The following is a 22,958-nucleotide window of genomic DNA, read 5'->3' on the forward strand; positions in this document are numbered from 1 at the left end:
CTCCCCCGGGCATATACAATTTATGAATGGTATGTGTGTATGTGCGTGTGTTTAGAAAATGGGGTTTTTAAATGTTTTTAGTAGAAATTTAGATTTGTTGTAAATTGTTGGGGTTTTTTCACTTTGTTGTGAGCCGCCCCGAGTCTGCGGAGAGGGGCAGCATACAAATCTAAATAAATACAAATACCTCAAAGTTATGCAAAGATCCCTTCAATGTCTTCTTATTCAAATTACTGATCATCATGGGAACTTTGTAAAACCATGGGAGATCTGACAAGTGGCTGGCTATGATCTACTGGCCTTCTTGGAAACTTTTTGGTAAACAAAAGATGGAGCCTGGAAAATCCTACCAAAATTACGACTTTTGCTTCCTCAGCAAGGGAAAAAGATTTGAGCCAAATCAAATACATGGGATGGATATCCTAACAACCCTTTGCCTCTCTCCCCTATAAAAATGAGAGTAAGAAAAATGGATTTGCTTCTGTGTTTGGCTTCCTTGCTTCACTTGGGATTCTCTTTCCTGCTTTATCTTATGCCAGGAGGGCAGACAAATAGTTCTTCTTGTTCCTTTCCTCCTTTATCCAGAAATGTATACTCCTTGTTCTCCCAGACCCTCACCTTTCATTTTCTTCTCTTTTCCAAGCGAAGCTGTTCCTGTTCCTACACATGCCCACATGTCATGCATATGTGGGCATGTTGTTGTTTTTGTTGTTATTATTATTATTATTATTTATTAGATTTGTATGCCGCCCCTCTCCGAAGACTCGGGGCGGCTAACAACAATAAAGAAGACAATGTAACAAATCTAATATTAAAAATAATCTTAAAATCCCCAATTTAAGAGACCAATCATACAAACAAGCATACCATGTATAAATTCTATAAGCCTAGGGAGAAGGGAAAAATTTCAATTCCCCCATGCCTGACGACAGAGGTGGGTTTTAAGGAGCTTGCGAAAGGCAAGGAGGGTGGGGGCAACTCTGATATCTGGGGGGAGCTGGTTCCAGAGGGTTGGGGCCGCCACAGAGAAGGCTCTTCTCCTGCGTCCCGCCAAATGACATTGTTTAGTCGACGGGACCCGGAGAAGGCCAACTCTGTGGGACCTAACCGGTCGCTGGGATTCGTGCGGCAGAAGGCAGTCCCAGAGATATTCTGGTCCGATGCCATGAAGGGTTTTATAGGTCATAACCAACACTTTAAATTGTGACCGGAAATTGATCGGCAACCAATGCAGACTGCGGAGTGTTGGTGTAACATGCCTTGGGAAGCCCATGATTGCTCTTGCAGCTGCATTCTGCACGATCTGAAGTTTCCGAACACTTTTCAAAGGTAGCCCCATGTAGAGAGCATTACAGTAGTCGAACCTCGAGGTGATGAGGGCATGAGTGACTGTGAGCAATGAGTCCCGGTCCAGATAGGGCCACAACTGGTGCACCAAGCGAACCTGGGCAAACGCCCCCCTCGCCACAGCTGAAAGATGGTTCTCTAATGTGAGCTGTGGATCAAGGAGGACGCCCAAGTTGCGGACCATCTCTGAGGGGGTCAATAATTCCCCCCCAGGGTTATGGACAGACAGATGGAATTGTCCTTGGGAGGCAGAACCCACAGCCACTCCGTCTTATCCGGGTTGAGCTTGAGTCTGTTGACACCCATCCAGACCCCAACAGCCTCCAGGCACCGGCACATCACTTCCACTGCTTCGTTGACTGGACATGGGGTGGAGATGTATAACTGGTTGTTGTTTAGGTTTAGGTTTAGGTTTAGGTTTATTGGATTTATATGCCACCCCTCTCCGCAAACTCGGGGCGGCTCACAACAACAACAAAAAACAGCACAGTACACAATACCAAATCCAATGCCCACATATTTGTTGTTGTTGTTATTATTATTATTATTATTATTATTATTATTATTATTATTAAAATTTATATGCCGCCCCTCTCCAAAGACTCAGGGCGGCTTACAACATATAAAAACAGTATACATCGAGATATAATAATTAGGTTAAAATTAAGAATTACATATAAAAAGAAACTAAAAGGCCTACGAACATGCACAGCATTTGGGATAACCAATAGGAACCTCTTTATTTTCACTAGTATGCCTGTTTGAGTTACCCTATTTAAATTCTCAGAGCAGCCCCCAAGTTTTCTTCCTGTAAAAGGTAAAACCTCTCTGTCCAATTGGGTCTGAATCTTGGGCATGGTGCTCATTTCCGTTTCTTGGCTGATGGAGCCAGCACTGTCTGAAGATATTTTCTATGGACATGTGGCCAGCAAGACTGCAGCAAAGGAACCCAGAATGCTGTTGTTTCCTTCCAGTCAAAATGCACTCACATGGTTTTGAACTGTTAGGAGGGCAGGAGTGGGAGTTCAGCCTCTTGTGCAGTGCTTGGGTCTTAAAGCTGGGCTGTTGTCAGGTGTGCTTCCATTCAAAGTCTAGGAAAGAAAAATCCCAACTCCATGTTGATAGACATGAGTACTTGTACTAGAGAAGAAGTGATAGTAACAAAGGGAAAGCAAGTTCTGAAGCAAAAGGCGCGCAAGATGCATATACAGAGGAACCCAAAACCCTCCCAAGTAACCCCCCTTGGATCATCCATCCAATCCCAATGTCCCAAGATGTCAGGTGGGTGTGCCGGCTGTTAGATCTTCCACATCTGAGCCGCCAAAGCCATTGACCTTGAGTTGGCTGTAAACAAGTCCACGATGCTTAGCTGTGCCAGGCCAGCAGTGATGAGAACAACCCTCTCTTAACAATATTTGAAACTTCAAACAGGGCAACCACCAGTGCGCTCCTCCCACCACCAAATACTAAATGACTTCCCCCCACCCTACATACTATGACAGCCAAGACAAGCAGGTCAAGAAGAAATGCCGAGGCTGACAGCTGTCAGCTTTCATCTTTAACCATCATGCCCCTCTTTCTTCCTGTACTTCTGTTATAAAATACAACATTCACTAGATTTTTTAAATTCAAATCTCACATATATTTCATTTTTTTATTGAAAAAAGCAAAACGTTCATACAGCTAAAATAACAGGCTCAGTCATTATAATTGGCCATCTATTATTCATATCCTATAAATTTTATTAGAATGTTAACTAGAATGTGTCATGGAGATTTATCTATGTGGTCATCAAGAGGCAATTACTTAGTCAACTGGAAAATGAGTGGTTATATGTACAGGTAGATTATCCATTTTGAAGCACCAATAAAATCTTTATGTTTATAACCAGCTCCCCTAGCCAGTATGCACAGAAGTCAAGTGACAAAGTTATCGGCCTGTTTCAGTTATGAGATGAATCATTGTTCCAATATTGCTAATAAAAATAAATAAAGCAAACATCTTAAAATATTCTTTGGCATGTTCATGATAGGGCTGTCAATGCAATAACAGTTGTTACTTTAGAAGTTAAATTTCATCAGCTCTATTTTATATACCGTAAACTAATTAGCTGCATGTCTTATAAAAATTGCAATTTTTGTAGTAACTGGTTTATATACAATTTATATACCCTAAAATATATCTTTTTTTAAATAGGATAAATATCCGGATGTTGTAGCACTTCCTGAAGGATTACATGGGGATTACATGGTTTTAAGAAGCACTCAACTTCCTGAGTAAGGAATTTAACTGATTCATACTGATCCGTGGGGGTAGATAGCTGTGGGGCAGGGGAATAATAGCAGTAGCCATATTTTTTCTCAAAGACCCTAAGGATATTAAAGCAATGTACTTAAGGGAAAGCAAGAACAATTGTGAACCTTGCTGAGAACTAGGTTCTTTTACAAGCCATAAAGAAGCATATTTCCGATCTCATATTTATCATTGTAGTATAGCTTTAAATATTAAAAAGCCATAGCTTATGGGGGAAAGCAAAATGACACAATCCAAATAAGAGAATAAGGTAGGGAAAGGAACCACAGCTTCTGGTTTATTTTCTTTCCCTGAGAGCAGTGGTGGGTTACTACCAGTTTGCCCTGGATTGGGCAAACTTTTAAGCGGTGATGGCAGGAGACTCTCAGATGTTATCAAAAACTCTCTGAGCATGTGCAGAAGCATTGCACAAAGCTCCCACGTCCACATGCACTCTCCCATTCCCGAACCGGTAGCAAAGGTGAGTGAAACCCACCACTGCCTGAGGGGCCTATGTTGTATCTATATGAGCGTTGGGGGTAAGACAGAGTAGCTTTCCTGAACTCTGATCATAGGACAAGGAGACTTGGATGGCAACAATGAACCCCTGCCCATCTGCCTCTCTCATAGGGAAAATTGTGAGAAAAATATTATATTTTTCTTCAATGCCCCTGGCCTCACCCCATTCTAAAATTTGATGCAATTTTGTTGAGTATCGAGAATTTTTGTACTGATGATATACAGATCCTTCACACAACTTCTTTCTAGTTGTTCTTTAGATACAACTTTGTTAGGGAAAAAAACAAGGGAAATTAGAAAAAGCCAATATGGCTGCACCAAATCTAATTGAGGGACTGTGCGTTTTTAACAATGTTTGGGTTTTCATCCATCGGAAAACCAGGAATTCAAACCACTACATTTTGTACAACCAAGTTCCAAATTTCCTTTGCATGAGATGATAGTATTTAAAATAAAGTACAGTGGAACCTCAAGATACGAACCTAATTGGTTCCAGGGGGAGGTTCGTAAGACGAAAGGTTCGTAAGACGAAACATTGTTTCCCATAGGAAACAATGTAAAGTCAATTAATCCGTGCAACCAAAAAAAAACCCCGCAAAAAAACCGCTGCCGCCCGGCTGTCACCTTTTAAAGCAGCCTGGGGGCTTCTCAGCGACCTCCCCAATGCCGAACGCCAAACCCGAACTTCCGGGTTCAGCATTCGGGAGGCCGCCGAGAAGCCCCCAGGCTGTTTTAAAAGGTGACAGCCGGGCAGCGGGGCTTCCCAGCAGCCTCCAAACGCCGAACGCGGAAGTTTGGGTTTGGCGTTCGGCTTTGGGAGACGGCTGGGAAGCCGCGTGGCTGTTTTAAAAGGTCACAGCCGGGCTGGGGGGGTTGCTGGGAAGCCCCCCAGCCCGGCTGTCACCTTTTAAAACAGCCGCGCGGCTTCCCAGCAGCCTCCGAATGCCAAACGCGGAAGTTTGGGTTTGGCGTTTGGCTTCGGGAGATGGCTGGGAAGCCACGCGGCTGTTTTAAAAGGTGACAGCCGGGCTGGGGGGCTTCCCAGCAACCCCCCCAGCCCGGCTGTCACCTTTTAAAACAGCCGCACGGCTTCCCAGCCGTCTCCCGAAGCCGAACGCCAAACCCAAACGTCCGCGTTTGGTGTTCGGAGGCTGCTGGGAAGCCGCGCGGCTGTTTTAAAAGGTGACAGCCGGGTTGGGGCGGTTGCTGGGAACATCTGCGCGGGAGGCAGGAGATGATCGGGCGACCGGAGCAGCAACACCGGCGCCGGCGCCGCCATGTCTAGCTCAGCTTCCCTGGCTGCTTGGCCGGGGGGGCTCGGCCGAAAGGGGCTGGAGACGCAGAGATTTGCCCCCCACCCCTCGCCCGTGCCACCGGCGCGTCATCTTCCCTCCCAGACAAAAAGGCCGGCTTTCGGGGAGGAAGGGGCGTGCTCGGCACTGCGTCTCCAGCCCCTTTCGGCCGAGCCTCCCTGGCCAAACAGCCAGGGAAGCCGAGCCGGGCGTGGCGGCGACGGCGGCGGTGTTGCTGCTCCGGTCGCCCGATTGTCTCCTGCCTCCCGCGCCGATGTTCCCTGCCACGCCCGGCTCGGCTTCCCTGGCTGCTTGGCCGGGGGGGCTCGGCCGAAAGGGGCTGGAGACGCAGAGATTTGCCTCCCACCCCTCGCCAGTGCCACCGGCACGTCATCTTCCCTCCCAGACAAAAAGGCCGGCTTTCTGGGAGGAAGGGGCGTGCTCGGCACTGCGTCTCCAGCCCCTTTCGGCCGAGCCTCCCTGGCCAAACAGCCAGGGAAGCCGAGCCGGGTGTGGCAGCGACGGCGGCGTTGTTGCTGCTCCGGTCACCCGATCGTCTCCTGCCTCCCGCGCCGATGTTCCCTGCCATGCCCGGCTCGGCTTCCCTGGCTGCTTGGCCGGGGGGGCTTGGCCGAAAGGGGCTGGAGACGCAGATCCGAGCACACCCCTTCATCCCCGAAGGCCAGCCTTTTTGTCTGGGAGGGAAGATGACGCGCCGGCGGCACGGGCGAGGGGTGGGAGGCAAATCTCTGCGTCTCCAGCCCCTTTTGCTTGAGCCCCCCCCGGCCAAGCAGCCAGGGAAGCCGAGCCGGGTGTGGCGTGGAACATCGGCGCGGGAGGCAGGAGACGATCGGGCGACCGGAGCAGCAGCACCGGTGCCGCCACGCCTGGCTCGGCTTCCCTGGCTGTTTGGCCAGGGAGGCTCAGCCGAAAGGGGCTGGAGATGCAGAGCCGAGCATGCCCCTTCCTCCCCGAAAGCCGGCCTTTTTGTCTGGGAGGGAAGATGACGCGCTGGCGGCACAGGGGCGAAGGGCGGGAGGCAAAGCTCTGCGGCTCCAGCCCCTTTCGGCCGAGCCTCCACGGCCAAGCAGCCAGGGAAGCCGAGCCGGGCGTGGCGGCGGCGGCGGCGGCGCTGCTACTCCAGTCGCCCAGTCCTCTCCTGCCTCCCGCGCCAATGTTCCCCGCTGCGTCGGGCGCTGCCAGCCCCGAGTCAGACACCCTCGCCGCCACCGCCGCCGCACCCAGTCGCTGCCCACCCCGTCTCGCTGGAGGTCTAGCCGGAGCCTGAGTCGGGCCCGCCCAGGATGCTGCCTCCTCGCCCGCCCAGGATGCTGACTTGCTGCCTCGCCCCGCGCCCGTCGCCGCCCCGATCCTCCGCCTCCTTCTTCCCCCCCCAGCCAAAAATACAAAGGCAGTCTGCCCCCGCCCACGGGGCAATGGGAAGCTGAAGCAGCCGGTGGTTTCAGCCTCCCTTTGCTGAGCGCTGCTTCGCCCTTGCCTGTCATCTTGGCTCAAGCGGAGACCGTCTTTGTGTTTTTGGCTGGGGGGAGGGAGTCAGGAAGGTCTTCCTGCTCCCCCCCCCCAGCAAAAAACACAAAGACGGTCTGCCGCTGGCCGCTTGAGCCAGGATGACAGGCAGGGCGAAGCAGCGTGGAGCAAAGGGAGGCTGAAACCGTGTTGTCTTGGGAGAAGTACTGGTGGGAGATGACAGCTGGGCAGCGGGACTTCTCAGAGGCCTCCGGAACCCGAACTTCCGGGTTCAGTGTTCGGGAGGTCACCGAGAAGCTCCGCCACCTGGCTGTCACCTTTTAAAACAGCCGGGGGGCTTCCCAGCAGCCTCCCGAACGCCGAACCCGGAAGTTCGGGTTTGGCGTTCGTAAGACAAAAAATGTTCGTAAGAAGAGGCAAAATTTTTCTGAACCCCGGGTTCGTATCTCGGGTTGTTCGTAAGACGAGGGGTTCGTATCTTGAGGTACCACTGTATATTATGCAGCTAATTTTCTCTACTGTGTCTGTGAAGCATGTCCCTCTCTATTTGCATATATTCATTTTAACTATGTTTTCTGATTTTTATAGATTTGAATTAATTATTGTTTGGAAGATACAGGTAGATGAAAAAGGAAATATTATACCAGTTTTGGATCTTTTGAACAAAATACCACTACAAGGTAAAATTTTGTCACAACCATCTTCTTCAGTTTAGTTTTTATTTTGACAAAGATGTTTACATTGTTGACTGCCACTCAAGTGCCTCTCCTTTTGGAGAAACTCCAAAGATACAAAAAGATATAAAATAGTCCCAGTGGGTCTATTTTATATCTTTCATCCTTGAGACAGCAATTTTCTTGAGACATCTCCATTAGAGTATAACTCTGCGTGTCTCAAAAATGCTTTTTTAAAAAGCAACTGGACTGTTTTTCTCTTGAGGATGTTTCGCTTCTTATCCACTAAGCTTCTTCAGTTGTAACTGAATGCTGGGTGGGGTGTGAATGGAAGGTTTTATATTCCTTGCAGTTCATCTGATCATTAGCGCTCTGAGAGTCATCGAGGCCACTTGGTTTATCTGTTCAGGGTCACTTGAATCAAGAGTGGAAATGTTTGTGAAATCTTCTTGGAGCTGTTGAAAGTACTTTGTTGTAAACAGGACATAGGTGTCATATCCCTTGCCTGCTGTTGAGTGAGGGCTCTTCAGTTTTAACACGGATGGCCTCTTTGACCCCTTTTTTCAAACCATTGGTTGTCTGTCCAGAACATGGACTTTGCTGTATTCAAAAGAGTGACCTTTATCTTCCTTAATTGAGAAGTGAAAAATCTTCAAGGAAAAAACAAAAATTTAAATTATCTTTTGAGAAAGCACCTTTAGGACAACTATGACCTGGATGAGCATCTCCATAGAGATATAGTTCTGCATCCAATAAGATCTAGGCAGCAGTTAGGCTTTTTTCAGCACAATTTTTGACAGCAATTGCTGGCAAGGAAGAAAGTTGTGGTTTAAAATTCCAAGATTAGATTATTTGCACTTGAAATAAGTTTTAACTCTCTATTTCATCTCCTCTTATAGGCACTCTAGCTGACAAATTTGCATCAGATGCTCCACAAGGTTTCAAAAGTCTCTTGCATGCGGTTGGGATAGAGGCCGCCATTGAAATTGTAATAAATTCAATTTCTGAAGATGAATGAGTACCAAGAAAACCAGTTATGCATCTATCATTTTATTGAATATAAACATTAAGTTATTTTCCATTTAGAAACCATACCCATAAAACATGCTATCTGTACAATTATGGCACATATATATAAATTGTCATGACAAATAAATACAGCTTTTTAAATACAAAATGTCAAATCAGATACAGGTAGAATGCATTTCATTAAAAAATTAACGTTCTGAATCAAAGTGGTTTTTCCCCTTCTACATCAGTTCCTAAAACCTCCTCAGATCAGCCTGATAAATTCAAGTCTAAAAAAAGTGGCAGTTTCAGTTCACAGCTGTATGTATATATGTAACAGTGATTCTAGAATACAGAACAGTTTGCTAGTAATTAAAATTAAGCTACGGGAGCATCGTACAGTAGCACACCTACTACTTCTTCCATAAACAATGATTGAAGGCAAATCATACTTGTAAAATAGAAATGAGATATTTTAATTTACAAAGCATAAGCTGAAATTTATTAACCACATGTTCCATGAAGAATGAGTACAGAAAAAAGCAAAAATGATGGCACTGATCTGCATATAACTTGCCTAAATATTCCAGTATTATCTTTCCATATTTAGATTTCCTAGAATCAATTGTTTTAAATGTGACCCAAGTAGTTAAGTAGCTATGTAAAGTTTTCACTGTTCTTTTAAAGTGCTGTAATAGAGGTTATTTTAGAAAAAGCGAAGTTTATATCAGTTTTCAAATACAAAGCCTCAAATTGAGCATTTTAATCAATATTTGCATCCCATGCATTCCTAGTTATAGACAGTAAGATATAACAATCTAAGTTTAAAAAGCTTGGTTAACGAGCACTCATCATTTTATATCTGCCAATGCAGCTTTAATTAAACTTAGCAGCTTACCATGTCAGCACAACCCAAAAGTAGAATTTCTACTCAAGATTACACATTTTGTTTCTGGAGGTAAGTTTTGGATTCACACATGGAATGCCACAAAGACTTGCATAGAACAGTGAGCAAAACAGCATATATGCAAGATTTTTAGCTTATCTTGCCCTATATGCATTTTCTAGATGCAGGGTTTGATCAATTGCGGATTGCATATTGCAGGCGATACCTATCCAAATGAAATGCCCATTGCTGCACAGCTGTTTCTCATTTGTTGTCATTTGAAAATGTTTTTGAAATTTCAAATGCTTCGCATATCTCTAGTTATTACTAATTTGCTTTTAAGAATGGTAGCCTTTCTGGAAAATGTTTTGTATTATAATATGAATATTTCAATAAAATGTTTCTGAACAAATTTAGTAACTTTCAGAGTTACCAATAAGTTTAAAAGTTGTGTTCATTAAATTGTGCATTACAAATTTATTGAATTCAAATTCCAGAACTATGCCCTTGCCTGACATCCACAGACTTGCAGCCCACAAGCTCAGAAGGACAAGATAAGGTGAATAAATATCACATAACACAGGTTTTTTTTAAATTAATAGATCTAGGAGCAGAACTCATGAGAGATACTCATAAACATTAACATTAAACTTAATAGCATAATAGCAAATGAATTGGAATCTACACAAAATATCATTATAGATTTTTAGGGATATTTTGCAAGAGATAAATACTTTAGTGAGTCGAAAGATAAGATTGTGCCACTGAAGGCCAGGCCATTAAAAAGTGGTAGGCATCAAAGAAGCAATTGCAGAACTCATTCTTACATAAAGGAGGGCAGGCTAGGAGAAGACTCTTCCTTCCCACTTCTTAATTATTATCCATGGACAAGCCCACCGAAATCACATCTACAGGAATTTGCTTCACTAACATAATTCAGACAGCCTGTGATATACAGCTTTCTCTGGTGCAAGACATCTGTGGCTCCAATCCAGCCATTTTTCAATAGCTGAAGCAGCTTTGGTTTCAAGTGTTTCATAGTATGTAAAAATCCTTGGTCTACTTATGTTAACATTTAACTTTTACCATTAGACAATCTAGAATTTCTCTTCCTGTTTTAAAATAACCTATAAGTAGTTACCTAGATTCCAAAGTTCTGAATTCACAGGTCCAATTACACAGTCTGCATTAGAAATGACATGTCATTGGTCTTCAAATCACCCTTATTGCCACTGTGCAGCACAGCAGGGAAAGACTTCCACTGCAAAATCTAAGACATAGTTCACTATTTTCTATTTTGGTGTGCAAGAGGTGGTTTAAAAAAACAAAAAAAACCTCTTAACAACTCTTGCAGAGAGAGCAAGAAAGAGAGCTGTTCCTTTGGTGAGAACAGTTAATATCTCAATAATGTTGAGCTCAGGCTAAAAAAATCCAATTTTTCTTTGCTCTAGCAAACCAAATGGCTGCTGTTGAAGATCTAAAGAGAAGCCAAGCAAAAATGCAGACAGGAAAATAAAAACTATTACCCAGAAAAAAATTATGGCAATATTTTAAACTTCTCAATTGTTATTCCTTGAAGCCTCAGAATGGCCTAGGTAACTGAAAAGGATATTAATGAGGCATCTAAATATTAATGAGGCATATGCAGCAAAGAATTGCTGAAAATGGCTAATTGTAATAGTAACTTTATATTACATAATTTCTAAAACTTGTTTAACAAGGGAGCTACGGTAATTTGCTTTCATTGTTTTTATCATTATCAAGAGGGCGGGCTCTTTATACATTAAATATTTTTAATAAGTTTTGAACAATAAGGAGAACAACTACGTAAGATCACTTTGAATCTAAGAGACAACACATAAGCAACCAGCAGTCTAAGAAGCATTAATCTAGAATTATTTCTAATCAAGAATTTTGGAAATTGATCGTTTATTTTAAACAAGTGATATTCAGCAATTCATATATAGTTATAGCTGCATTTAGAATTTTAATAAGGATACTGGTTTTCGGCATCTGAACAATCAAATTCTCTTCTACAGTCATAGAATAGTCATTTCATTCAAACTAATAATACATATCTTTCTTACAATAAATGCATTCTTCAAGGCAATCTTGGGGTTTTTTGTGTTTCTGAAAGGTAGATAAATTGAAAGCACAACTGAAAATAATAATTAAAAAATAACTTAATCTTCCTCTGTGTTAAATATTTAGCCAGTTACATTTTATGGAGGACTAGTGTGCAGTCTTCATTTTCTTTTAAAAGATTTGACATTACAGAATCATCTTTGGCTTGTGTCCTCTTCAGATAATAGTTCACTATCTTCTCATCAAGCTTATATTGATGACGAATGCTTTCATATGGCTTCAGGTCTAAATCCAGGACAGAAACTGAAAAGGTGAATCTTGATTTTGATGTTAGAACCACTGGCCTCTGCTCAGAGCTGAAATTTAAATAAGAACAATCATTACAATTTGGTATTCCATAGGAGAAATCATCTGCCCTTTTCTGCTCATCCTCATATATGAAGATTCTACCTTCCTAATGGTGACAAGCTATAGCTGATGTTGCATTTTCAAAGTACAGTACTTGTGGTTTTAAGTAAAATACAGCTTTTCCAGTAGGAAATAGGAACAAAAATTTGCTTGAAACTTTTCCTACCATTTTATTTCAAACTTTCCTAAATAATTATACCATCAGTAGTGCTTTGTGAATAAATTGCATTGAGAGGTTAACCATAATTTTATCTTAAAGTAGCAATTTTCACATAGTTTATTTTGTCACTGACAACCTCGGAATAAAGGAAGTTCTTCTGATACTCTAATAAATGCAACTGTACGCTAAACCTGAATAAAGGCTTAGGCCAGGGATCCTCAAACTTTAAGATTTGTGAACTTCAACTCTTAGAATTCTCCAGCCAGCTATGCTGGAGAATTCTGGGAATTGAAGTCCAGAAGTCTTACCATTGCCAAGTTTGAAGATGTCTGACCTAGATATTCTTAAACACAGCAACATACACAACTTTACATCTATTATTGAAATTATATCTTGGAATTTCTTGTGTTGGAACTGACTGTTTCTAAAGTTCTTTGGAAAGTAAAGACATTATTTCTGCTACTGTTATACAGGAGAAAAAATACTACTCATGCACTTCCAAAATTTAGCAGTTTGAAAACATTCAATTAACATACAATTAACTTCCCGGAAAGCAACTTGGCTGCTAACCCCAATTCCAGAGGTACTTCCCATATTTTGAATGTCTGTACTTCAAAATGTACAGTAGTAGCAATAATACAAACTAGATTGAAAAACCAAGAACTTCTTCTGTCTGCAATATAACACCACATTAGCTGCTGGTGTGTTCCAAGTATAAAGCTGTAAATGGCTCAAAACAAGGGAACATGATGCTTTATCTTTTCCAGACAGATTTTGTCCACTCAATCCAAATGAGGACCCTACTTACCATGAAGCTCAATAGGAAGGGGCATAAGAGCAGGTAGTCATTGTGGGATCTTATTCCCTCCCAAGGAAAGGGTGAGTCCCACTCTCACAACCTTCAGAAAGCTTGTTAAAGCATGCTTGTTTCAGAAGACTCTTAGAGGCTGATTGGTTTTGCTTTTATTGGCTCTGACAGACAGATGTCTCAATTCTTACCAGCACTTACTGTTGATATTTATGATATATGCACTATTGTTTCACTGTTGCTCTTTTAGTACACCATATAATCTTAATTTTTAATAATGTGATTGTGTTTAAATCAAAGGTGAACATGCAGATAAACCTTTCTAGTTTTATATTTTTCCCATTTCCTTCAGATTATTAGACACAGAGAGTTATAAAAACTTACATCTATGTATGCAATGGACCATAAATAATACCAGTAAACTAGAATATAGCTCAGGATTGAAATGAGGGATCCTTGGGGCTCTCTGAGCGTGGTTGTTTTTTTGAAGGGGTTTGATTAACCCAACTAGATAACATCCTTGCTAGAAACTGATGATGTTACCCAATTTGGATAATGAAACATCTGACTCTAAGTGAAACTGTACATTGCATACAAAAATTATATATTTTCATCTTGAAAAGCTGCAGAACAGAATCAGTACCTTTTATCCAGATATCGGACAAAAAATGCACTGCAACTCTAAAACATCAGCTGACCGAAACATGGCAGCCATCAAGAACCAGGTTTTTGATGGTCATCATTTTAAAGATTCCTAAACTTCATAAAATTCCAATATCCCTGTGTGAGCCCATGTGAGTAGGGCCATGAATTAGTTAGTCGGGGTTAATGGCTGTCATGGAGACTGAACTGCTGCACTACCTCTAACCCTGGGATCAGATATGGCAGACTGAAATACCCTAGAAACATTAGCCTGGGGGACTCTACTGCCAGCTCAGTCTCAGAGGGTGGGCAGGGATACATTTCAAGGAGAAAAAGGACATGAGCAGTTAGTTATTTAGTTGTTTGTTTATTTGGATCCTCACTTTACCCACCTTGAAAGGATGGAAGGCTGAGTCAATCTTAAGCCGGTCATGAGATTTGAACTGCTGACCTACAGATCTATAGTTAGCTTCAGTGGCCTGCACTCTACCTGCTGCGCCACCCCGGCTCTTTTGTTAATGCTCACTTTTGTTAGTTACTTTCTATCTTTTTCCTGTGAGGAAGATTACTATCAACATAGGCAGTAAACTAATTCAGCACTTTCTGATTTGATACTTGTAGATAGATAAATATTGGGATTTTTAAAAATAAAATATTTATCTAAAACATTACCATTCATCTTGTTGACAAGGTGAAAGCACAATCATTATGGAACAGTCCTTTGCTGTCATTGCAACTCTATACTGTTGAACCTGTAAGAAAAATCAAGCCTATAGTCATCTACCATGCAACAAGTACTGAAAACTCCATCCATTCATCCAACTCTTATTGTCTATCTGTCTGTCTATCATCTATTTCCATGATGGCAAATCTATGGCACTGGAAGTCGAGAAACGGGGGAGATGGGGAAGACATGTGCGGGGTCAGGGCAGCAAGGGTTTCACACACACATGTGCAGGGGTGGCACACATGGGAGGGGCACTGAGTTACGGGAGTGTGCACCCACACAATAACACACCCAAATGCACTTTTGGCACCCGAGGGGGGGAAAAGGTTCTGCGCAGAAGCATTACACATGGGTCGCCATCTTTCGCCTTTTTTTTTTCATTTTTCATTTTATTTTAATTTTTCAAATTTTTAAAATAAATTTAGGCACTGCGCATACATGTGCATGCAAATGTGATCATGAGGCATGACTGTGCAGTGCAGGAGGAAGCAAACCAGCAGCAAGGTAAGTTAGACCCCACCCTGAGTTTCCTAATAATTTTATTATTTTATGGTTGGGGTCATTACAATATGAGGAACTGTATTAAAGGGTCGCGACATTAGGAAGGTTGAGAACCACTGCTTTAAGGGTTAGGGTTAGGTAGGGGCCAGCTGGGATTTGGACTCTGCTCTCCCAATCAAAGGGTGTCATTTTAACCACTACACTGTCCAGTTGCATGCACACAGATGTGTACATGTACTTATGTATATTTGTGTGTGTATGTGTGTGCATGTGTAGCTATTTTCCTATTTAAGGATTTGTATGAAAACTACACTGTAAGTTCAGTTAGGAAAAACTAAATACAGAAAAAAATCTTGTCAAGATACCTTTGTCAATGCATATGCTACTGTTCCATCATTCTCGCTTGAGAGATCTAATAACTTCTCATAGAATGATTCATTATAAGGCCCATCAGTCTGTAGTACGTTCCTAAAAAATAAATATATTCAGAAAATAAAGGAAAAAGCAGAGTCTCGGAACTGAAAATAAACCAGATTTCTGTACCATGAAACAACAGCAACCAATTTATTTCAGTTTCAGCTCCCACAGTTCAAGTGTGTGCAAATTGAGGTTACTGTCCCCTCTAGTGACCGCTGCCTAAAATTACATGAGACAGTGAAGAAACCAACACTGCAAACTAAGAACTCTCCAAAATAAATACAGTATTTTGCCTTTGGTTTTGCAGTGACATGACAACTGCAAAAGGTCATTTGTTTTGTCGAATTACTGCAATAAAGGTTTTTGCCATGCTATTTTCAAGGTTGAAGGTCATATTATCACCCCACTTCCCATATTTAATCATAAGCTAACATTCCATGTTCATTGAATATCCTCAGATCTCACTGAGCCATTTAAGGAAGAAGAAGCTTCTACTAGATTTTCTTAATGTGTTTCTCCATCTTATAGCTTACTTAACCAATGCCTCCCCCGGTTTATGAAAGTGCACAACATATAGCTATTAATACTCTAAGAAAAATGTGTACAGTGTATGTAGAAAATCTACAAACCCTTGTTAAAATGGCAAGTTTTTAGATTCAAAAAAATCAGACCAAGATAGATCTTATTATTATTTTCCCCCTAAAAGATTTCAATTTGTTTTTCAATTGAATTGTACAGCTTATAAGTTATACGAAAGGTGGGTGGAAAACTGCAGTGATTTATCTTGATCTGATTTTTTTACATCTCAAAAACCTGGCATTTTAACAGAAATGAAGACTTTCTACAGTATATACAATGTATTGTGGTACACTGTACTGTACCACAGTACTACTCAATAAGTTCAACATTCTTGAAAAGTATACTTAGGCTATTTTATTTTTAATTTATATGTCACCAAAATCACCAGGAGTTAGATGGCCTTATTTTAACTAAATGAATTTGCACCAAATTATTTAATAATAGAAAATTTGAACAAAATAAATGAAGCATGTAAACAAGAAAGACAGAAATGCAATTTTTTAAAAAGTAGAAAGATTTTGTCAGGTGGTAATTTCTCAATATGGTTTGATAAGTCATTGATGATAGGAAACAAATATTCTTCGTAAAACAGATCTATTGTCATTTTAATTTTCTTTAACGTTTAGCCATATTGCCTGTATGATTTGAACATATGAAAAATAAAATCTTTATAAATAGGAAGAATAGCTTTCATTCTCAACAAACTACATCTATAATTTTCTTTGGAAAATGCAGAAACCTTCATTCTTAAAATCAATTACAATAAAAAACACTTTGTAGTGTTTCTCTGACAGTTGTTAAATAAAACTGAAAGAAGTTGTCTCTCTCACACACACCAAAAGTTAATTTTTCTAGGTTTTTCCCCAGGACTTTATATCTAAACAATTGATTTAAATATGTTGGAACTTGGAAGGGAAAGTTATTTTGGGATAAAAACTTAAATTTCCATTTTTTGCTTTGCTAATAGCAAAATCATTATTATGACAAACAATTGAATAATTTCCCAATTTTAGAGTAATTTTAGGTTTACTAGAGATACTACAGTTGGATATTGTATATTTGTAGACATAGTTGGATAGTAATACAGTTTAAGGTCAGATGACATGGTCATACTAACTCTTTAAATGTAAAGTCATACTCTAAGACCCAGAGAAGTTAAGATGCCATTGTTTTTAAGAGGTGCTGCGTACTTCGGTCTCCTCTGACCATACTAATTTGCAGATTTGAAACCCACTTTCACTTACCTCTCTTTGGGAAATTCTTCCAAGTATTGTTCAACTCTGTTGTATAAAGGATAAACCCCTTCTATATCCAGTGTATCCAGCATTTGAGCCTGAAGTGTTTTGTAAAGGAGACATCCCTTTGGCAAGCCAGTGGTCTCCATTTTGTTTTTAGCTAAAAAGAATAAGTTTCAAACAGTTTTTACAATGGATATATCAAGCTCTCTGACCAAAAACAGCAAGGAGCATAAACGCAGAAGAAGATCTAGATGTGATCCTTCTAAAACACAAACACGGATTTCACAAATGGGGCTTATTTCCATTATGTAATATACAGGTATATTTATCAGTACAGTGATCCCCCGTTTATTGCGTCCCCGACCATTGCGAACAGGGTACTTCGCGATTTTTCAACCCAGAAGTCAAAATACCATCTACGCATGCGTGCCCTTTTTTTTTTCTATGGGCACGCATGCGTAGATGGCAACCGGGAGATCAGCTGCTGGGCGGCTTCCCTGGGTCTTCCCCCTCTTGCTGGCATCAGCGAGGAGTTTCCCCACCGCCCACGCAAACTCCTCGCTGCCGCTCGCCCGCCCTTCGCCTGCCCACGCCGTTCGCTCCCCCTCTTGCTGGCGGGAGGGCGAGAAGCCCTCCCCAGCACCCGCTCGCCCGCCCTTCGCCGCTCGCCCGCCCTTCGCCCTGGCGGAGAAATTCCAGCCCCCACCTGGTCCCGCCCGATCCTCCTCCCTGAGGCAGCTCGCCCTCCCATGGCCGCTTCCTCCACCCTCCATCGCAAGCCCTCGCCACCGCAGCCAACGCGCGCTGCGATCTTCAAGCCCGGCTCCTTTCGGCCCAGCATCCCGGGCCAAGCAGCTGCCTTCCGTGACTGAGCCTGGCTGGCCCGGAAGATCATAGCGCGCGTTGGCTGCAGCGGCGAGCGAAGCCAAGCCGGCAGCAATGTCGCCGCCGCTGCAGCCAACGCGCGCTACGATCTTCCGGGCCAGCCAGGCTCAGTCACAGAAGGCAGCCGCTTGGCCCGGGATGCTGGGCCGAGAGGAGCCGGGCTTGATCCGCTGAGCCTGGCTGGCCCGGAAGATCGTAGCGCGCGTTGGCTGCAGCGGCGGCGACATTGCTGCCGGCTTGGCTTCGCTCGCTCGCCGCTGAGGAGCCGAAGATTGGGGGGCGGCGCGGCGAGCGAAGCCAAGCCGGCAGCAATGTCGCCGCCGCTGCAGCCAACGCGCGCTACGATCTTCCGGGCCAGCCAGGCTCAGTCACAGAAGGCAGCCGCTTGGCCCGGGATGCTGGGCCGAGAGGAGCCGGGCTTGATCCGCTGAGCCTGGCTGGCCCGGAAGATCGTAGCGCGCGTTGGCTGCAGCGGCGGCAACATTGCTGCCGGCTTGGCTTCGCTCGCTCGCCGCTGAGGAGCCGAAGATTGGGGGGCGGCGAAATGACTTGGAGGAATGTGAAGCTGAAACCGGCCGGTTTCAGCTTCACATTCCTCCAAGTCATTTCGCCGCTCGTGTCCTGGCTAAACCGGGCAGCAGGAGACAGGCGGTGGGCTGGGAGCCGCAGGCGAAAGGAGCTCGGACATTGTTCTCCGGACCCCGCCCGCTCAGCCCCGCGGCGGCCCTTTCCCTCTCCAGGCTGCGGGCGGGGTCCGGAGAACAATGCCTGGCGCCGCGCTCCGATGCCCGAGCTTCTTTCACCTGCGGCTCCCAGCCCACCGCCTCGCTGGTTGGCTTCTCCTCCTGCTCAGCCTCGCCTCGGCCTTTGTGCGCGGCTTGTCCCGACAGCCCCCCACCCCAGCACTTTGAATCCAGCAGCTTCTGCTGGATACGGGCGATGGGGGGACGAGCTGCCACAGCCCCTGGCTTCCGCGCCGCTCGTCCCACCCACCGCCCGTATCCAGCAGAAGCTGCTGGATTCAAAGTGCTGGGGTGGGGGGCTGTCGGGACAAGCCGCGCACAAAGGCCGAGGCGAGGCTGAGCAGGAGAAGCCAACCAGCGAGGCGGTGGGCTGGGAGCCGCAGGTGAAAGGAGCTCGGGCATCGGAGCGCGGCGCCAGGCATTGTTCTCTGGACCCCGCCCGCTCAGCCCCGCGGCGGCCCTTTCCCTCTCCAGGCTGCGGGCGGGGTCCGGAGAACAATGCCCGAGCTCCTTTCGCCTGCGGCTCCCAGCCCACCGCCTGTCTCCTGCTGCCCGGTTTAGCCAGGACACGAGCGGCGAAATGACTTGGAGGAATGTGAAGCTGAAACCGGCCGGTTTCAGCTTCACATTCCTCCAAGTCATTTCGCCGCTCGTGTCCTGGCTAAACCGGGCAGCAGGAGACAGGCTTTGAGTTTTTGGCTGCGGGGGGAGAAGTAGGACTTTCCTAACTCCCTCGCCCCGCAGCCAAAACTCAAAGCCTGTCTCCTGCTGCCCGGTTTAGCCAGGACACGAGCGGCGAAGTGACTTGGAGGAATGGGAAGTCCAAATCGGCCGGTTTCAGCTTCACATTCCTCCAAGTCATTTCGCACCCCGCTTTAGGAGTCAGCGGAGAACGGCGCAACTGTTTTAAAACGATCGGAGCTTTCCAATGAGTCCCGAAGACAAACGTGTCTTCGGGACTCATTGGAAAGCCGCGCGGGTGTTTTAAAAGGTCCCCGCCGACATGGGGGGCTTGCTAGCACCCCCCCAAACCTGGGTTGGGGGTTCGGGGGGTGCTAGCGAGCACCCCATGTCAGCGGCGACGTTTTAAAACAGCCCCGCCGCCCCCAATCTTCGGCTCCTCGCTAGCGCTGCGGAAGTTAAAAACATCATCTGCACATGCGCAGATGGTGTTTTTACTTCCGCAGCGCTACTTCGCGAAAACCCGCTCGTTGCGGGGGGTCCTGGAACGGAACCCTCGCAACAAGCGGGGGATCACTGTAGTTCAGTTTAATCAGAGATAACAGTTAGCAGTAACTTTCTGCTTAATTTCTTCTCTCTGGAAGGTTACCCATCCATCCTTAGAGTAACTAATTGATCCTTTTTTTAAAAAGGTTTTGTGTTCTAAACTAATGCATGCAAAGTAAATTCTGCATTAAAATTGAAAACAAAGCTAATTTTAAAAAGTATATTTTGGGATGTGAAGAGGCCAGAATGTTACAGATATCTTGCAGCAAAAGGCACAAAAATTCTTACCATTCCGCACTAGCTCTTTACTAAAAGCACTGGCTTCGCAATAGTTCCTTCCTTGTGAACTGGGAACTGTCTTCAAATCACCTGCTTTACAGGTATCTGTATTACTCAGTAGAATTGTTGTTATTACATGGATCAACTCCTTCAGAATTGTCCTTGTACAATGAGGCCCACTGACCAGGCCATTTGAAGGAAAGAAGAAAGGCTTCAGATGACAAGCAAGTTCATTCAAATCTGAGAGCGAATCCTCATTATCTTTGCAGCCATAAATTAATTCACCATTCTGTAACAGAAAAGAAGTTAATTAATGCCTTTAAAATAGTACCAAAAATAATTCAATTGTTGCAAAAGGGTTATCTCAACTATACTTTCTGGTTATACCCACTGTACTTCATAGGTAATGCAAAGAACAGTAACTTGGCTTGCAAAATAGTCTCTAAATTAAGATCCTAGCTTGCATAAAATAGCATGAATTTATTTGGGGGCAAATTTCAATGTTTTTTAAAAATGTACAGCATATTAGCCAATATGTGAAAAACTTAAGTAGTCCTGATTTTATCATTATCAGAGTTTGCTGCAGACGGCAACTATGACTAGTAATTTAGTATATACTTTCTGTATCTCAAAGCCTTGGTTGAACACAGTCATGATAAGCACTGGAGCTGCATACATGTGCCCAAACTCATGCCCTCATCTGCGCATGTGCACACACACACCATACTACCTGCAAGCGCATAGGCCTCACTAAAGCTTCCAGACTCCTGAAGCCCGGGGATGGTGAAAAACATCCAAACAAGCTAATTGGAAGTTTGGAAATGAACTTCCATCTGTGCCATTTTTTTGCTGTCCCCAGGCTTCAGGAGATATCCATGAAGTCTCCTGAGTGTGAAAAAAGGTCAATTTTTCTGATCTTCTGGTTTGCCTGTTGGTCAATTTTTCACACTCCAGAAGCTTCAGGAAAGCCTCCACAGGGCGAAAATAGCCTTCTCCAAGGTTGAAAATCCTTGCTGGAGCTGACATAGGGCAACGCTTCACGTGCCCTCCAATATAGCTTGAGGTGCCACAGGTTCGCCATCGAAGCTATAGGTGATGACCTAGTACTATTCTGTATATCTTTTGCAATTCAAAATACAAGAATAAATATGAAATACATAAATCAATGAAGGGGAATAATAATAATAAACGAGTCATAGTTGCATTCCAGTGAATGATGGAATTTTTTTGAGAAAAGTATGAAAAATTCTGATTGAATGTCATTCAAGAAAAAAAGATTGATTCAATTATTAAGATGAAAGTCAGTAAACATTAAGAATACCAGAGAAATGAAATGTTCTGAGTATGGCAGACAGTATTCTAATACTGTAAGAATTGAACTTGGGGAGAAAATAGCATACGTCCGTTAGGAAAAGTATTACAAGACAAATTACAATCCCAACAGAATGGATGGTAAGTAAATGTAAGAGAGTGTTTGGAAGAGAGCGTAAATAATAATGTCACAGAGTGCTATAGATGTGGACTGATATTAGCAGAAAGTATAAAATAAATGTTTGGTGGAATGATAAAAGGTATTACAGTATACAGTGGAAATGCACAGCAATATCTAGGAAAGCAATGAACAATACAAACAATCAAAATCTAAAAAGTCAATGAAAACGAAGAGTGAAGTTCATTCAGGAATGTGGTTAACAAAATTGATGTAGAAGTTGAAAGAAATGTTCTGTAGATGAACGGTAAATGAAAATCTAGAAAGGATAAAAAATTAATAACAGACTCAACTATGAATTATCACTGACTGTAGAGAATGTTAAATAATGCTTCAAGGTGTATGAAGCTGAAAATTTAAATATAAAAGACCAAAGAATACATAGTAAATGACTGGAAGTTATATACATGGTGATCCAAGCAAGATGAATTTGTAAAGAAAAATAGCTAGCGCAAAACTGCAAGACACGTAAATCTGGTGCAAAGGAAGCGGCCTATAATGTTTAGGAAATGTAAGTGCATCTATGTGCCTCAAACTTCAAAACTGGAAGCAAGAGTTAATATGTGTCAAAAGAAACTTTAAAATGAAGTTAAATATATTAGGCATGAAATTTTGTGTAGCAAAACAGTAAGAGATGAACACAATAATGAATTATAAATGTATGTGAATTGAACACAAAAATGAATAACCAGTATTAAAGAAATCTGAAGAGAGAATGAACAAGGATCCAATCTCAATTAAATTGTAAGTCACCTTGCAGGGGAGATGGACAACTTAGAAATTTAATGAATGAAATAAATAAATATATGAAAGAAGTGAGGAAAATGTTTGAAAGCTGGGGAAAAATGGGGAGAAATCCTGGTTGAATAAAGTTGATGAGATCCTTAAAGACAAATGAGAAATTTAAAGAACAAAAGCCAATATGACAGTATTTGGGCTTGATAGAAGAAAGAATGGATTCCAATGATAGAAAGGAATAAACAGATAAAATGACTGGTCCTGGTATAAACTAGATTTAATTTCCCTCCTTGCAGCAAACAGCCTGGTCAGCTTCAGCACCGCCTGATTTAGCACAAGCAGCTGATTGACAGTTGGATCTGCCTCCTGGAACACTGCCTATCAGCTGCTGGGATCGATACCATCCATTACCACTGCCGCATATCCCTGCCTCTGTGGCCTATACCCGCCACTTAGAATGGGCTGAAAATGGGATACATGGAGGCCAAAAATGGGGCACATGGAGGCAGCAATAGGCAGCCGTGAC

General features: G+C 43.3%; 2 protein-coding genes across 3 annotated transcripts in view; one reads left to right on the top strand and one right to left on the bottom strand.

The window, feature by feature from the left end:
* The window catches only part of CENPP (centromere protein P), a 198,280-nt gene extending 188,327 nt beyond the window's left edge, over window positions 1–9,953 (top strand). For both annotated transcript variants that reach the window (XM_070738611.1, XM_070738612.1), the window contains exons 7-9: window positions 3,544–3,623; window positions 7,527–7,618; window positions 8,512–9,953. In XM_070738611.1, the coding sequence (XP_070594712.1) occupies window positions 3,544–3,623; window positions 7,527–7,618; window positions 8,512–8,630 (291 nt within the window). In that variant the 3' untranslated portion in view covers window positions 8,631–9,953. The remainder of the gene's footprint in view (window positions 1–3,543; window positions 3,624–7,526; window positions 7,619–8,511) is intronic.
* IPPK (inositol-pentakisphosphate 2-kinase) overlaps window positions 8,647–22,958 on the bottom strand; it is a 37,658-nt gene continuing 23,346 nt past the window's right edge. Inside the window, exons 9-13 of the mRNA XM_070738610.1 lie at window positions 20,215–20,494; window positions 17,078–17,228; window positions 15,203–15,305; window positions 14,282–14,361; window positions 8,647–11,947 (exon numbers count right to left, since the gene is read on the bottom strand). Coding sequence (XP_070594711.1) covers window positions 11,722–11,947; window positions 14,282–14,361; window positions 15,203–15,305; window positions 17,078–17,228; window positions 20,215–20,494 — 840 coding nt within the window. The 3' untranslated portion in view covers window positions 8,647–11,721. The remainder of the gene's footprint in view (window positions 11,948–14,281; window positions 14,362–15,202; window positions 15,306–17,077; window positions 17,229–20,214; window positions 20,495–22,958) is intronic.

Source organism: Erythrolamprus reginae, chromosome 2 (assembly GCF_031021105.1).
Source record: "Erythrolamprus reginae isolate rEryReg1 chromosome 2, rEryReg1.hap1, whole genome shotgun sequence".
In the NCBI taxonomy this organism is placed as follows: domain Eukaryota; kingdom Metazoa; phylum Chordata; class Lepidosauria; order Squamata; family Dipsadidae; genus Erythrolamprus; species Erythrolamprus reginae.